The sequence below is a fragment of the Leptonotus elevatus genome, chromosome 14 (genome assembly GCF_054856555.1).
Source record: "Leptonotus elevatus isolate MCC_2025b chromosome 14, RoL_Lele_1.0, whole genome shotgun sequence".
Taxonomy (NCBI): domain Eukaryota; kingdom Metazoa; phylum Chordata; class Actinopteri; order Syngnathiformes; family Syngnathidae; genus Leptonotus; species Leptonotus elevatus.
Window position 1 is genome coordinate 22,260,345 of NC_141252.1, and position 15,604 is coordinate 22,275,948.

At 41.2% G+C, this 15,604-nt stretch overlaps 1 protein-coding gene across 1 annotated transcript in view; it reads left to right on the forward strand.

Annotated features, from left to right (window-relative positions):
- setd3 (SET domain containing 3, actin histidine methyltransferase) overlaps nucleotides 1-15,604 on the forward strand; it is a 110,363-nt gene that overhangs the window by 19,699 nt on the left and 75,060 nt on the right. The window contains 1 exon segment of the mRNA XM_086094538.1: nucleotides 14,866-14,958. Within this exon segment, the coding sequence (XP_085950664.1) occupies nucleotides 14,866-14,958 (93 nt within the window).

Here is a 15,604-nt window from a genome sequence, read left to right on the forward strand (position 1 = left end):
TTAACATCAGAAATGGGTTATTTTATTTTATCAAATTAGTGACATATCTTACTACCACAGTACACTGGTCTGTGGAGGTAATCTTGTGTGGTGTCAATCTGCACAGAAAACATTCCTGCCTCCCTTACTTCTTTAGAAATCGATTATTTTATTAATCTGCTGATTATGTCAATGACTTTGTTGACATATATGGAGAACAACATAACAAGTGATCCACTGCCTTTAGTCCCTCATGTTGGCATGTAGGCATTTATTAACATGCTCTTCGAGAGTCGCATCAAATTTGGCTTCTTGGCTTAGCTGTGACAATACTGGACCTAATTAATAACATTAAAAAGGAACAGACGTCTATAATTCATCAGGCCATCAAAACTACTACAATAGTGAATATGCTCCTAATGCCGTTTTTATTGTACTTGGAACATATACATACAATTATTGTGTAACAGTTAATGCCGATTTTATTGTACTTGGAACACCAACAGTTAATTCTACGCATAATACAGGACAATTGCCGACCCAGTACAACAGCCCAACATAATCTGTACAAGTCTGCTTACTAGTAACTCCTGCTTCATTCGGTTCCTTCTCCTCCACCTCCTCCTTTAATGAGGCCAACACACCTTCCCCCCCTGCTCCTTCTCCTTCTCCAAGAACGGCACCACCTCTTCACCACCATGACTGGAATCGCCCAGTCCTTCAATACTTCCTCCGCTAGTGGCCTTAACAGCTGATGTGTCTGCTGATAATGATAAATGTATATATAATCATAATAATGTTAACTATTGTGTTCTTAATACACATAGTACATAATACACATACGATGTAAGTAACACACACATAAATCACATAAATATCCCCCCCCACACACACACACGTGCATATGTGAAAGTAATCCAGCTAATTTGTCCACATATCAAATAATATGGAAGCATTCCTTAACTGCTAACTGTGATGTGATCAAATAAATCACAGATGTGGGTCTTCTTGATGGTGAGCATTGCAACAGCAATTAATCAGTGATGCTCTATTACCAATTAATTTGCATTAAATGTATGGACTACTTGGTCTAATATTGAGCCATATTAAATGTGCTTTCCACCGGGCCTACCTGTCGGCATGCTACTGGAACCTGCCTCAGCATCTTCCTCTACTACAAAGCTTGGTCATTTTTGCACATTTGGTTGCACTTTCATGTAGCATTTGTATTTTCTTCCATCTTATTTTTTCGGCACCACCCGTTTCCTTCTCAGCTGCCTTCTTTTCGAAATGTTTCTCTCTTTTCAGTAGCAAGTTCCTACAACTTAGGAGGGGTTTGTGCGGCGCGTGCGCTAGTGTTTGTAATGGATTGGCTGCTGCAGGGCTGCTTATTATTGGTCACAAAGTGACCATCCGATGAAGCATAAACAGTTGGTCACGTATTGCTCTGAGTTTGTTTGAAGCTGACTTGGGCGAGTCACTACGCGCCAGCCGTTGTCCTCCTCGCAACTGGTGGCCGGTGAGCGCATTTGCGCAGCCGGTGGGGGCTTGTTGTGGCTTTCTTTGCGTCTCGGCAGTCGGCCTGTATTTATAAAATAGTGTGCTGGCTGTACATATATTTCCTTAAAAGATTCATATGTTTATTGTAAAACTGGAGGGGCGCAAAAGAACACCGGTCCAAATCGGCTTTGGACGGACCGCGGCCTTTCAGAATTATTCCCAAATCCCCAATGGTCAGTCCGCCCCTGCTCGTGCCACTAGGGCCGAACTATGCGTTGTTCCTATTTTGCTTAAAAAAAGAAAGAAAATAAAACTATTGAGTTATGGAAATACTATGTGACGAGGGTGGGACATCAAATTTTGTCTTTAATATTTACTTAGCCACAAATGGCAAAATGCTTAATAAGTCCCCTGTACAAACTCAAAAAAATCCCTAACTTTTCATGTATCTTACATTAGCCGCAAAGCCAGATGATTTACAGTGACAATAAAAGCTGCTTTAACTTGACCCAGATGATCCTATTTTCTCAAAATGTTACACATTTGATAAGAGTCAAGTCCTAAAAGTCCCAAAGACATCTACGAACTTATATTTCATCATAGTGATTGATGAATGATTATCTGGGGTCGGATCGCAGGGGCAGCAGCTTTAGGAGGGAAGCCCAGACTTCACTGTCCCCAGCCACTTCAACTAGCTCCTCCGGTGGGATCCCAAGGCAATCCCAGATAGAAGAGAGGGGATGCCTCACAGTCGTGAAAATGGCCTTGTCCCAACTTTTTTTTTGATTTGTTGGCACCATGGAATTTAAAATCAACATAGTTTTTCCCTTAAAATTATACATTTTCTCAATTTAAACGTTTGACCTGTTCTCTATGTTCTAATCTGAATAAAATATTAAAATTTCGCACTTCCACATAATTGCATTCAGTTTTTATTCACAATTTGTATAATGTCCCAACTTTTTTGGAATTGGGTTTGTAAATTCAAAGGCCTTTTTTGTCAGTGCAGACATTTGCATTCCCGCTGATTTGGGGTACACCATTTTAAGCTTTTGTGCATCTGTACATTTTTAATAAGAATCGTACACACCTTAGGCTGAATGATATATCGTTTTGAGACCGAAATTGCAATCTCAGACAGTGCGGTTTCAACATCGTCAAAGATGTGTGTCTGTGTTTTTTTAAAGGGCTCTTATCCCCCAAGTTCACCAATTAGATGCAGTGCACACACACGCACACACACTAGCTAGCTCCGAAATGTTTAAAAAAAATAAGCTCTGCGTCTACATCACGCTGTCGCAGAGTCCCCCGGAGGACCTTTCTTTCTCGGCTGTTTGACAAGTTAACAACACAGTCCGTGATTGAGAACGCGAGGTGCTAAGCTTACTTCCGCTGCGGCATAACAGACAGACTAATAATAAGTCCGTATTCAGTAGCAGCAACTGGCTGCGTGGTGCAGATCATCCTCTCCCCCGTGGTGACAAAAATAAACCTAATAAAAGTAGTACTTTCACCAAGGCAAACGGGCAGTCGCTAAGCATGCTAATCGCTTATATGAAATGCAGAGTTGCACAAAAGTCTAGTTAGAACTGTGTTAAGGCTGAGAGCCAGTAGCTATAAACAGAACATTTGTACTACAATTAACACATATTCTAGACTGAAAATAAGATGAAAGATACATTAGCCTTTTAGCTCACGTACGAACGACTGAGCAACGGCTAATTTCAGCCATGACGTCAAGCTTGAGGTCTAAAGTAAATTCATATCGATACTACCAAATGAAAGATTGAACTCTCATCTTTCATCGGAAAAAAAAAGTTTGTTTCTACCTTATTCAGTTTTTCAGTAATCAACAATAGAAAATAGGTTAGTTTCACCCAAATGCTCTGTTTTGGACCAAAATACGGAGAAATCACGCTTTTTGTGAACCAATATTATTTTATGCACTCTAGTGAATTTGACACCTTTTTTTTTCCCCATGAATGATGCCACAAACACCTAAACAGTGCTTTACTTCTGTAAAACACTACCACCAACAATGAAAACGTGTTTTTTGATAGCAAAGTAAGTTTATTTACATTCAACAGTGTAACAATTTGACAAAACAATTTGGCAAACTATTTACAAATGTGTGCAACTGTGCATGTGTGGTACTATTTACAATTGTGTGGATGTTTCAACTACACCGTTTTTCTTTTTGTGTGGTATATTGTGTAAAACTCCCCTGCGTGCAAGGGGACGCAGCAGGATTTGCACCACAGATTAGTTTCACTGCGATTGCCACTTTCTTGCCGGCCTTTTTTTCCGGGGAGTAGCAGGTATATACTGCAGTGTGTGTTTGGCCATGTTGTCATCAAGTCTACTCTCAGGATCATGATACGGTGACCTGGTGTTACGTCTGGCTTCCTCATGTCCTTCAGTTCCTATACCGGTTGGTAAAAGATGTTCTGATCTATCTTATCCACTCCATTCATGGTGGCATCGTAGTCCAGAACCAGTGTCTTCTCCGTGATCAGACTGTACCCACTCCTCCGATGAATATGCATTGGACTCGGGGTACTCTTCATCGTCCGATTGAACGTCCGCCTGTGCAGAAGTGCTCTGTTGTGCACCATGTTTTCCGGCGTTAGCATCGCTAGACGGTGAGGCTTTACGACGTGATCGAAGCCGCCGCGTCAACGCTTCCAACTTCGGCGTCAACCTCGGAGTCACCATCATCATCATCAATGTGCTCTTTAGCATTGGTCGATGCTTTTCGTCTTTGAAAAAATGCTCAAGCGTGAGCTGCTTGCAACCGGTCGCCATTTTCGCTTCCTCAGCCATTCTCCCCTCAACACTCTTAGCTCCGCCTCACGTCTTCTACTGACTCCTACCCGATCTTGTCCAAAGAGAGTCATCGCTGCCATCTAGTGCCCATAAATAGTCATTATACTAACTCGATCTGCTTGATACTTTCAGCACAGCTGGCCAAGGCTTTCCTCCACCCGTTTCAAAAAAACAAACAAAAAAAACATAGTTAACGTCTTTAACGTTTTTGGCGGCACTCATTTGGATTTTAGTAAACGTTATTAAACGTTTTTGGCGGTCAAAGAGTTAAATCAAAATCATAATATTTGTCCCAAAAAATCTCAATTCATTTTTTTTTCTGAAATCGTTCAGCCCTAGCGACACCCAATACATCCAGAACGGTATATCGCAACAATGTATTTAGGAACAAATGTCTGAATTCACTGAACAGGGTCTCATCTTATCTCATTTTCTATACTGCTCATTAGTGTCTTCAGTCTTAATTTCACACTTAAACTATTTTCATGAGTTTTAGGTTAAGTTTAATCAATGAACCTTGAATCAAAGACAAAAGAGAAATTACAACAACAACAAATATTAGTTAAGACTGCTCAGCACGCAACTATTAGTGTTAGGGCTACATAAATGATAGCGCTTGCGAATATTCCAAATATATAGATCATTTCACTCGTATTGCTTTTAGTCTATTGCAACTGGACGGTTCTGTCGACAAGAACCGTCAAGTTGCAGTCAAGTCAATGTCAGTCTGTCTACCAGAGCAGTCCAGTTATGATTGATTAATGCCCTGAGAACAAATGTTATTCATCACATACCAATGGCTTCTTGAAACTACTTCACTGCTGCCCTAATCATCTCAGTGGTCCTCTGTATTTTTAACACTTCGATAGCTACCGTACTTAGCATTTTATCCTTGTGACATTTTATTAAACTTGTCATATTAAAAAAACAAAGCCTTTTGACATAACTGTTTATTATGCAGATTCATCAAAGACAATTTACAACAAACATTTGTGACACTCAGGTGGTTTCTAAAATAATTTAGACATACACTGTACAAACTCATATTTTGAAGGGAAAACCTGGTTGAAATAGCATTTAATATTTAAAAAACAAATAAAGAAATAACAGCTTGTGCTTTGGAACTGGACGGTTACATTTTGAGTTCTACAGTGGACAAAAAAAAAAGACAAATAGATATTGGAGAGATGATATTCTTTTTACCGTCTGCTATTGCTATATCCTTGAGCAAGGCACCAAATGCCTGACAACCCAGCTCAAGAAGTGCAGCGTTGTTTGCACGCCACTTCACTTGACATCTATATTTGCATGCCAGTGATCTGGTTCTCTGTGGTGTGCAACAAAAAATTATACAATATACCTGTATGATACCGTAATAGGTTATGATTATAATAATAATAAATACAATTAGGCCACAACAGAGCAGATTTTTTTTTTCAAACTGTTATTCGTAATAATTTACAATACTATTTTGAGTATTTCCAGCCCCTACCACCACCAACAAAAAGGCTAATAGATTGATGGATAAAAAAAATCATATTGTCTACAAATCTATGTTGTCAAGTCTGTATGTCTTAAAAAAGAAAAAACACAGTTGATGTCTGTCCATCCTGTGGGGTAAACTCCTCCCCTATACCCATTGTAGACGTTTGCGATATAGAAATAGCATTTTTAAATACACCTATCACATGTTCTCATAGCATTTACAACACATTTTTTTTTAAAGATCTTTAAACACAATATAGAAACTTAAAATACACATATATTGAGAGACGAGTGACAGAAGAATATTGTAAGAAAATATTTTTTAAAAATCATACGGTAGAGTAACAACGGTATATGTTGTGGGACCATGAAAACAGAAATGTTTTTTTTTAATTTAGATTATATATATAAAAAAATGTTCACTGTAAATCAGACAATTGGGAAAAATTAACAAAAACAGTTACCCCATTATTAGGCCTAAAGCGCCGGCCAAAACATGCCTCTAAAACCTATTGGTGTCTTTAGAGTCACCCCCGAAAACCTGAAGTTTCCCTGGAAATTCAACAATATTGTCAATGCCTACTAAATAATTTATATCTCAGCTCCTGAAGCAGATAGAAACATAATTCCCAAAACATTTCAAAGCTTACACCTGTGCCGTTCACACAAATTTAAGTTTATTATTATAAACCTTGAATGTGTGTGTGGTTTTTTTATTTTTAATAATCAACAAACGGGGGGTGCGCTTGAGCATGGCTCGTGAGTACACGTGTCTCTCACAGCTCCTGCAGAATATTTTTGCATTTATTCATTTCGGACCTTGTAATCGATCAAACTTTTGTTGGAACGACAGTTTCTGTGATTTTATTGCCTCACGAGTGGACAAATGCCCCCGAAATCGTCTAAACAGCAGAGTGGGAGACAGAACTTGGACTCTCAAGGTAGCGTTAGCAAGGAAGCCGTTACAAATGCTAACAACATGAAAGCACTAGCTAACGCAGTTTCTGCCGTGCAATCTATCTATGCATCTGTCGATTCATATGTCAATGAAAACGTGGCTATCAATTGCGGTAGCTCCACTTCACAAGCTACAGTCGATGGTGATTGAGGTAAAAGTACTGACTGTGTCGAAATACGAATAACTGACAGAAAAGACGGTAATGTCATTAGAAGCTTAATTTACTTATTTTATTATTTTTATTTTGTTAATATATTTAAAACAATTTATTTATATTGTTGATGTGACAGGGGCTATTTCTTTAAATGTTAATTTGTAATTATATCATATGCGATGCTACAATTATATGATCACTTAATATTTAAGTTTATTATTAATATTATTAATATTTTGTATATTTTCTTTTTTGTTTGTTTTACCCAGGAGTACTGCCTTTCTTGTTCAACAGAGATAAAAGTTTTTTTGTTTTTTTTGTGGGGTCCATTAATGGTTGGGAAATGTTCTTATTTCTTCAGGTAGCAGGCATGTTTTTGCAACAGTTTGAAGTTGTATGGGGGGTAGGCCGGTTTGAGCCTTGTTTATATGTTATATGTGTGCTGTTGTATTTGTTTTTTGTTTATTTCGTGCACTTTACTGGTTTATCAACTTTTGGAGGCAGATACTGATATTCTTGAATTGAATGGTTCTAATAGCGCAGTAGTGCATACGTAGTCCCAGGTAATGTCATGAAAATTGTTAGCTGGAATGTTAAGGGTCAAGCGGAAACGATTTCTCTTACATTTGCAATAATACCTCAGGGTTGGCATCGCCTATCTGCAGGAAACTCACCTTCTCAATCGAGACAGTCAAAAATTGACAAAGAATGGGTAGGGCAAATGTTTCACTCCCAATTTAATTGTAAAAGTAGAGGTGTAGCTATGCTTATTCACAAAAAAATTCCCTTTGTTGTATCGCAAACTATTTTAGATCCAAATGGCAGATATGTGATGGTTGTGGGGGAGTTGTTTCAACTTCGCTTTGTATTAGTAAATATTTACAGGCCAAATTTTGATGACAGTTTCTTTAAAAAGATGCTGAACTCCATCCCAAATCTAGATAGCCATCACTATTATGGGCAGGGATTATAATTTGGTAATGGACTCCACCTTGAACCGTTCTGCTCAATCGGTAATTAGACCATCTAAATCTGTACAAATAATTAAATAATTTATAGATATGCATACATTTATAGACCCATGGAGATTTAAGCATCCCACTGAAGGAGAGTACTCATTTTACTCTAATGTACATAAGTCATTCTACAGGATATATATATATTTTTAATGGATCCTCATTTGCTCAATCTTATTACAGATTGTAATTATGATCCAATTATTATTTCTGCTCATGCTCCAATGAGTATTACGATGACTCTTTCAATCCAGTGGACAAAACAAACTTGGCAGCTTGATACACTCCTTTTGGCAGATTCAGACTTTGTACAGTTTATTACATGTAAACAAAACGGATTATATCTCAGCCTCAACTTTTTGGAAGACACTTCAAGCTTATCTCAGTGGGCAGATCATCTCTCACTCGGTTTTCTTATAAAAGAAAATGAAATATGACCAATTTGAAAAACTATACATATATTAAAGCATTGGACAGACTTATAGCCAGTTCGCCAACCCCGCATCTGATTAAGAAAGGAGTAGGCATGCAAACTGAAATTGATCTCTTGACCACTTTTCAAGCGGAGAGACTTATCCTTAAATCCCGTTGCAGTGTTTATAAAGAAGGGGGTAAACCATCGAAGTTATTAGCCAGTTACCTTCGTCAAAAAGCGGCGTCTCTGATGGCTCCTTAACAAAAGACCATCAGGATATCAATACGTTTAGTAGTATTATCAAAGGTTATTGCACTCAGGCTTGAGACAATTCTTCCTCACATTATCACAGAAGATCAATCCGGATTCATCCACGGTAGACAATCTTATTTTAATTTGAGATTATTATTCAATATTATCTATACTGATTCTGATACTCCATTTTCAGAAACAGTTATATCACAGAAAATGCGTTCGATTGGGTCGAATGGAGGTATCTTTTTTTATACAATTGGTAGATTTGGTTTTGGTCACAATTTCATTAAGTATATCAATCTTATTTACACAGATCCTACTGCCTCAGTTTATACCAATGGTATCTCTTCTGAATATTTTCCTCTTTACATAGGGACAAAACAAGGGGATCCAGTGAATCCATTGCTTTTGATAACTCATACAGTCTCTCTACGCAGACGATCTCCTGCTCTACATCACTAATCCTATATTATATATCCCTGAAATTCTTAAGATCTTGCAGAAATTTGGAAATATATGTGGGTATAAACTACATTTCAGTAAGAGTGAGTACTTCCCTATTAGTGGTAACGCTGGAGAATATCCTAATCTCTCATTTAAATTATCTACCACATCCTTTACATACTTAGATGTAAAAGTCACCAAATCTTATTATAATCTATTTAAAAGCAATTTCATCCCATTGCTTGAGCAGTGGAAACAAGACATTAAAAGATGGTGTATATTACCGCTCTCTCTTACTGGCAGAACAAATTCTGTAAAGATGAACTTGTACCTACATTTTTGTATTTGTTTCAGGCACTGCCTGTTTTTATACCACAAAACCTGGTATAGCAAGGGTATTTATAGTATTAAGTATCTATATGGCGGCACCTTTGCTAGCTTTGAGCAGCTATCTAAAAAATTTGGGCTGACCAATAATCACTTTTTTCATTATTTGCAGATTAGAGATTTCACCCGCAAAAATATTGCCAACTTTCCTGATCTCCCTCCCTCGTCCTGTTTGGATTCTCTCTTAAGTGTTCATAGTCGGACTAAAGGCAAAAAATATATTTTTTATTCCAATATTATGGAATGCTGTGATCACTTCATTTCGCATATTCGAGAACAATGGGAAACTGATTTAGGTGCTCAAATATCCAATAAGGAATGGGATAAGGCACTTAAAAGAGTTCAGTTTATATCATATACATCCTTGCTCCAAAAATACAAAATAAAAAACTGAATTTTTTTACATTATCTGCAAGTTAAAAGTATGATAAAGAAACAAATTCCAACACTTCAGGGTATGCTCCAACCGACTGTTTTAGCTAAAGATATTACCTAGCTTTCATATACTGATAAAACGTCTTTACCCATCTCGAAATGGGAAACAGAATTGTCTATATCTTTTGGATTCAAGTTTGTGAAAACGTTTTTAAAATGACAAAACACACAAATTTACAACTTATCCAATATAAAATTATTCATAGAACATACATTACTCAATGTATGATGAAGAAAATGGGACTCTCAGACTCCGACATTTGTCTCCAGTGTTTACAAAACACTACAGACACTTATTTTCATGCTTTATGGTTATGTACTCCGGTTATGTATTTCTGGACTAAAGTCTTAGAAAAACTTTCCGCTGTCTTGGACGCGTAGGATACCGTTCTCTCCAAACTTGTGTTTGCTAGGTGACTTAACAACAACTGACTTACCACATAAACAATTTCAATCTACACTTGTAGCCCTTACTATCGCAAAAAAAAACTTGTTAACTGGAAAAATAAACAAACTCTGAATATCGACTAATGGTCTAACCTCCTCATAAATCACATTTTAATGGAAAAAATATCTGCCTCAAATAAAAACCAAATATCAAAATTTAAAGAAACATGGTCTACGTATATAGAGTTTTTTTAACCTAAACCTGGTTACTTAATTCTGCCTGTTAGCGAGAGCCACCGCATCGTGATAACTTACATTGATGTTTCTGTATTTGGCAATTTGTAACTAATGGTTGTGTTTTTATAGTCAGGAACCCAGCTGCTGCCAACAGGATCGAGCAGATTCACCTCCAATGGGCACTAAGGGTTAATATTCGGATTCACTGCATGCCAGTGGGTTAATTCTATAGGTGCTGCCCCCCCCCCCCCCCTGGCTGGGCGTGGGCGGGTCTGCCCTTCTGTTGGCTGCTGGGTGGCGACTGCGTCTTGGCCGTTCCCTGGGTCTCTTGGGGGGTGCTGCGTTGCGGGGCTCTCCCTGGTGTCCGGGGCGGCGCCGCTCCGGCGCGGTCCGTCGCTCTGGCTCTCTGACGCAGTTCGGGGCCCGTGCTTCCCTCTCCCCTCCCCCTTCCTCCCCCTTGCTGCCTCTACCTCCTCGCCTCTCCCCGCCCGTCCTCCGCCTCCCTGTCCCTTCTCCCTCGTCACCCTTCCTCCTCCTCTCCCCCTCTCTCTGCGGCCCTGCCGCTGCCCCTTGCCTTTCTTGTCGTCCCCTTCCCCCTCCCCTGTACGCCTTCCTTCCCCTCCCCTGGGCCAGGGGCTCCATCCGCGGCCCGGGTCTCGGCGCTCCGGGGGGGGGGGGGTGTATTTGGTGTTGTGCCCGCCCCGCTCCGGTGGACATCCTGGCACCTCGGGGGGCGAGCCCTATCGCCCCGCCAGGCTGGTCCCATATGCCCGGCGGGGTCCCGGTGGGGTGGATGGGGGTTTGGTGGGCGGGTGTGCCTCCTGCCCCCGCCCGGTTGGGGGGGCCCCGCTGGTCGCTCCTCTTAACTCACTGCACTAGGTTTGCACAATACACTTTTATAGACATATAGGGCACATAACACACTTGGGGGGGGGGGGGGGGTTGTCGGGGGGGGGTGCCGCAGTATATCAGGTAGATCAGAGCGTGGGGATATAATTTCCCTCTGCTCCGGTTCACCTGCTCCCAATTTTAATGCACCACACACACACACACTTGTATATACACTGGATGGGGTCACATTCAAGGTTTAGGGGTAGAGTTCGCCAGTCGGCGAGCTGGCGGACTCAGTAACAGGGGTTAGCTTTCACTAAGAACGCTGGAGTGACGACCGAAGCCTTTCCCCGCTGGGCCTGGGGTTCGGGGGTGCCGGCCGTCCTCCGGTGCCCCCATCTGCCCTTCTGCCCCCGGTGTTCTGTCCCTCCACGCGGCGGGGGGTGGGGTGGGCGCAGGTGCCCTCTCCGCTCCGCTGTCCGGCCCCTCTTCGGCGCCGATGCCTGGGTGCGGGGGGTCCCCGGCGGCTGGGGGTCGGGGGCTGGGACCTGCCGGTTGGTCGGGGTGGGGTCGGGGGGGGCAGCTTTTATGAGGGGGTGGCGGGTTGTGGGGTGTCTGGGGGCTTGGGGGCCTGGGGGCGACTGGGCTGGGTTGGATGACGGTGGTGGATGGGGGGCGGGGGGTCGTGGGGGGAGCGGGGGCTGTGGACCGGTGGGGTGCCTGGCGGGCCTGCAGTGCCCCGTCCTGCTGCGTTGGGTTGGGGGCGCGGGCCGTGTTGGGGTGGGGGGCGCTTCTGCTCCTGGGTTTGCTCTCCGGCCGGTGGCCCTGGCGGGGCCCGGGGGTCGTCCTTTGGCGCTGCCGCGGCCTGGGGGGCCCTGAGGTGTTGCGCTTGCTCTGTCCTGGCAGGGGTCGACGGCTCCCCTCTTTGGTGGAGATTTTCATGCATGCCAGATCCACCACACCAGCAACTATCGAAACTCAGACGCAATCTGCTTCTTCCTCAGGTCATTGAATCGGTGGAGGCTGGTGTCTGTGAATCTCACTCTGCTTCGTTTGTCCTTCCTTCCTTTCCTCAGTCTCTCCTTGGGTCTCTTGAGGTCTCCCTGATTTTTTGGATTTGTTGGAATTCAGATGTTTCTGGGGTTGGTGAAGAACTCTGGTTGGTGGCCCGTTGAGTGGTGTCTGGTCGGTGCTGGATTTCACCTTCCTTTGTTTTCTTTGGTCCTTCCTCGGGTCTCCTGACGGCGGAGTTCAGTTTAGGTGAACGGTATGGGATTTTTTTTTAATAGGTTTTTGGTGAACTGACGAATACGCACGCACGCACACACGCACGCACACACGCACATACACATACACATACACATACTCACCCACATACAAAAAAAATAAAAAAAGAGCAATGATGAAAAAAAAAAAAAGAGTTCAGTCTTCTTCTATATGGTCTAGACATGCCTTAATACAATTTAAAGCACTGCATAAATTACATTTTTCTAAAGCCAGACTGTCTGGGATATTTCCAAACATAAATCCATTATGTGAAAGATGTAAAAATGTACCACTACTTCTTATCATATGTTCTGATCATGTCCAAAGCTTGTTCCGTTTTGGTCTTTATTTTTTTAAATAATCTCGAAAGTTTATTGTTGTCAAATTTCACCATCGCCATTGGTTGCTGTTTTTGGTTTTATTTCTACCCAACGGGATCTGATCCCCTTGCTCACTTATAGAGAGTCATTGCCTTTTGTTCTTTATTAGCCAGACGCTTGATTTTATTCAAATGGAAGGATGCCGATCCTCCTTCGAATCACCACTGGATTAGGGATGCTATGCAGAATCTTAAATTGGAAATGATTAAATGTACCCTCAACGGATCCATCAACAAATTCCCCAAAACCTGGGACTCTTTAATAACATATGTGAACAATTTACCTGGTCTGGAACTGTAAATCTTTAGAACATGTTTATAATAGGTATGAATGAAGTGCACTTGTTTTTGTTGTGTATGTGTTTGTTAGTTTTTTGTACTTTTCTATTACGCGAGTCCAATTTAATATTGAACCTGATTTGTGTTTGTTGGGGTTGTTTATATCTGTTAATTGTTGGATATGATTGTTTCAGATGATAATGGAAAATTACAAATAAAGTGTTCAAAATGCAAACATTTTTAAACATAAATAAAAATCAACAACCCTTGTCGCATTTGTGGGTATATTTACCTTCAACACTGGAGCACAGTTGTAATAACCTCGGGGAATTGAGTGGTAATTGTTCGTCCAAAGCCGTCAAAATTTTCAACATCCTCATTGTTTACAAACACATTTCTTGACAATATGACACTGTCAACTGGTTACACTGTGTCACGGGTTCATTTCCGAAAGGGGGGGGGGAAATGATGGCGCAGTCGAAAAACTTCAGTGAGGTGTTTTTATTTACACCAACACAGCATTAAAAATGTGAAAAAAATATTTACAGTGCAAGTCCACTGCAAAAACAATATTTACAAGTTTCATTAGTCCTTTCCGTAGCTTACTGTGGTAGCCAGTGACTCACCATCCCACTTGGCTGAGCACTCCCTACAAATTCATTTAGATCCCTTTAAATACCCCTAGCATCTCCCTTCGGGCAAACCATTTAGGCAATTATGGGGTATAATACCAAAAAGTAACCAAAATAACTAAAGCATGTAAATAAATAATATCTGCAACATATATTAACCATAACAAAAATCCTCCATTCACAATCCATAACTTAATCTCTCAAAAAAAAAAAACTCATTAAATAAGAAACCAAACTACTTTTGTGGTATAGTCCATAGCCATGTGACACTTCAAGCGCGGCAAAAGTGCTATAGCGAGTCCGGGAGTGCCTTCGGTTTGGTGCAGTGTTTATTGTCCAACAACCCCGCAGAATGCAGGTGAGCGTTTGCGGTGCGTGTCATGCGTCGTGCGTTGGTGTCGAGTGTGCACTGCACCCAGCACCAACAACGGGGAAAAGGAATGAGTCCAGGTGGCAGGTGAGCAGTTTGTGAAAGTGTCGAATTTCGGGGGGAATTTGTGTGGGCTGTGTGAAAACAGTTTTGACGGAGCTTTTCCGCAGAAACTAAGATCGAGCAGTGCGCGCTCGCATGGGCTGCTCCTCTCAGCTAGACGGCAGCGCGCTCTAATCAGGGAGTGGCGGACATTCACAGGCGCTCTGTCACACACTGGTTCGAAGTCCTCCCTCACCATCATTCATTTCATAACTCCCGCGAGTCTGCGTCAGCCATAAATGCTCGAATAAAATTCCAGGACATGCTATGAGGCCCATGTCACCCTCACGTGTACATTCTGATGCATTTCATCAGCTAAGAGACTGAGAATTCTTCAAAACAAAACAAAATGACGTGTTCGCTTTCCCGGGTTTAAAGGTAGAAGAGCAGTAGAAGAGCGCGAGTACGCTCCCGGCTCAAATGGTACGCAGTAATGCGCTCCCGGCTATAATGGTTTAAGAGTGGATGGCCTAGACACTGTGCCTTGTGGTGTCCCTTTTTTAATACTTAATTGTTTTTTTTTTCCAGAGTGCAGCAGTGAAACCCCATCTGCCAGTGAAGAGTGGGAGGAATATGTCCAAATTAGAAACCTGGTGGAGAAAATCCGCAAGAAACAGAAGGGTAATTTGCCATCTCTTTACCTGCTTTGAAAATAAATTTCACATTACATTTTTACAGTACGTAAGTTTACATTCAGTCATGATAATCCATATCTGTACACTTTACATTTGAGTCCACATTTCTGAATCTTAAACCGTGCCTGCGCCCAATAGTATGATTCGCCTTATATGTGTGTTAGATACAGAAATAGCACCCGTAACTGAGACTGCGCCTTATAATATGGTGGACCTTATGGTCGTGAAAATATGGTATACTTTATTGATTATAGTTACCTGAATAATAATGTATTGGCCCTCTGGGTCTGTTACTGTGTGTGTGTTATTTAGAGTAAATAATAGCAATAATAGAAGTCTGCTATTTGGAATAGAAAAGAGAAAAGCCAATTTATATGGTGGTTAAATTCGAATTTGGTTAGCAAAATAGAGCTAATTCTATCTTGTTAGCAAAATAGAGCTAATTCTATTTTAGCATCAGGGTGCCACCATGTTGGATTTTCTCGGTCTTGCTGCAGGTCTCGCGATATTCACAGTCCTGAAGTATGAAATCTTGTTTCGTTTTTTTGTAAACTAGCTCCAAACATTGAAAAACAAAAAATACTCAGTTTTTTATTGTTTTAGATTTATATTTCAAAAATGGAAATAGAATG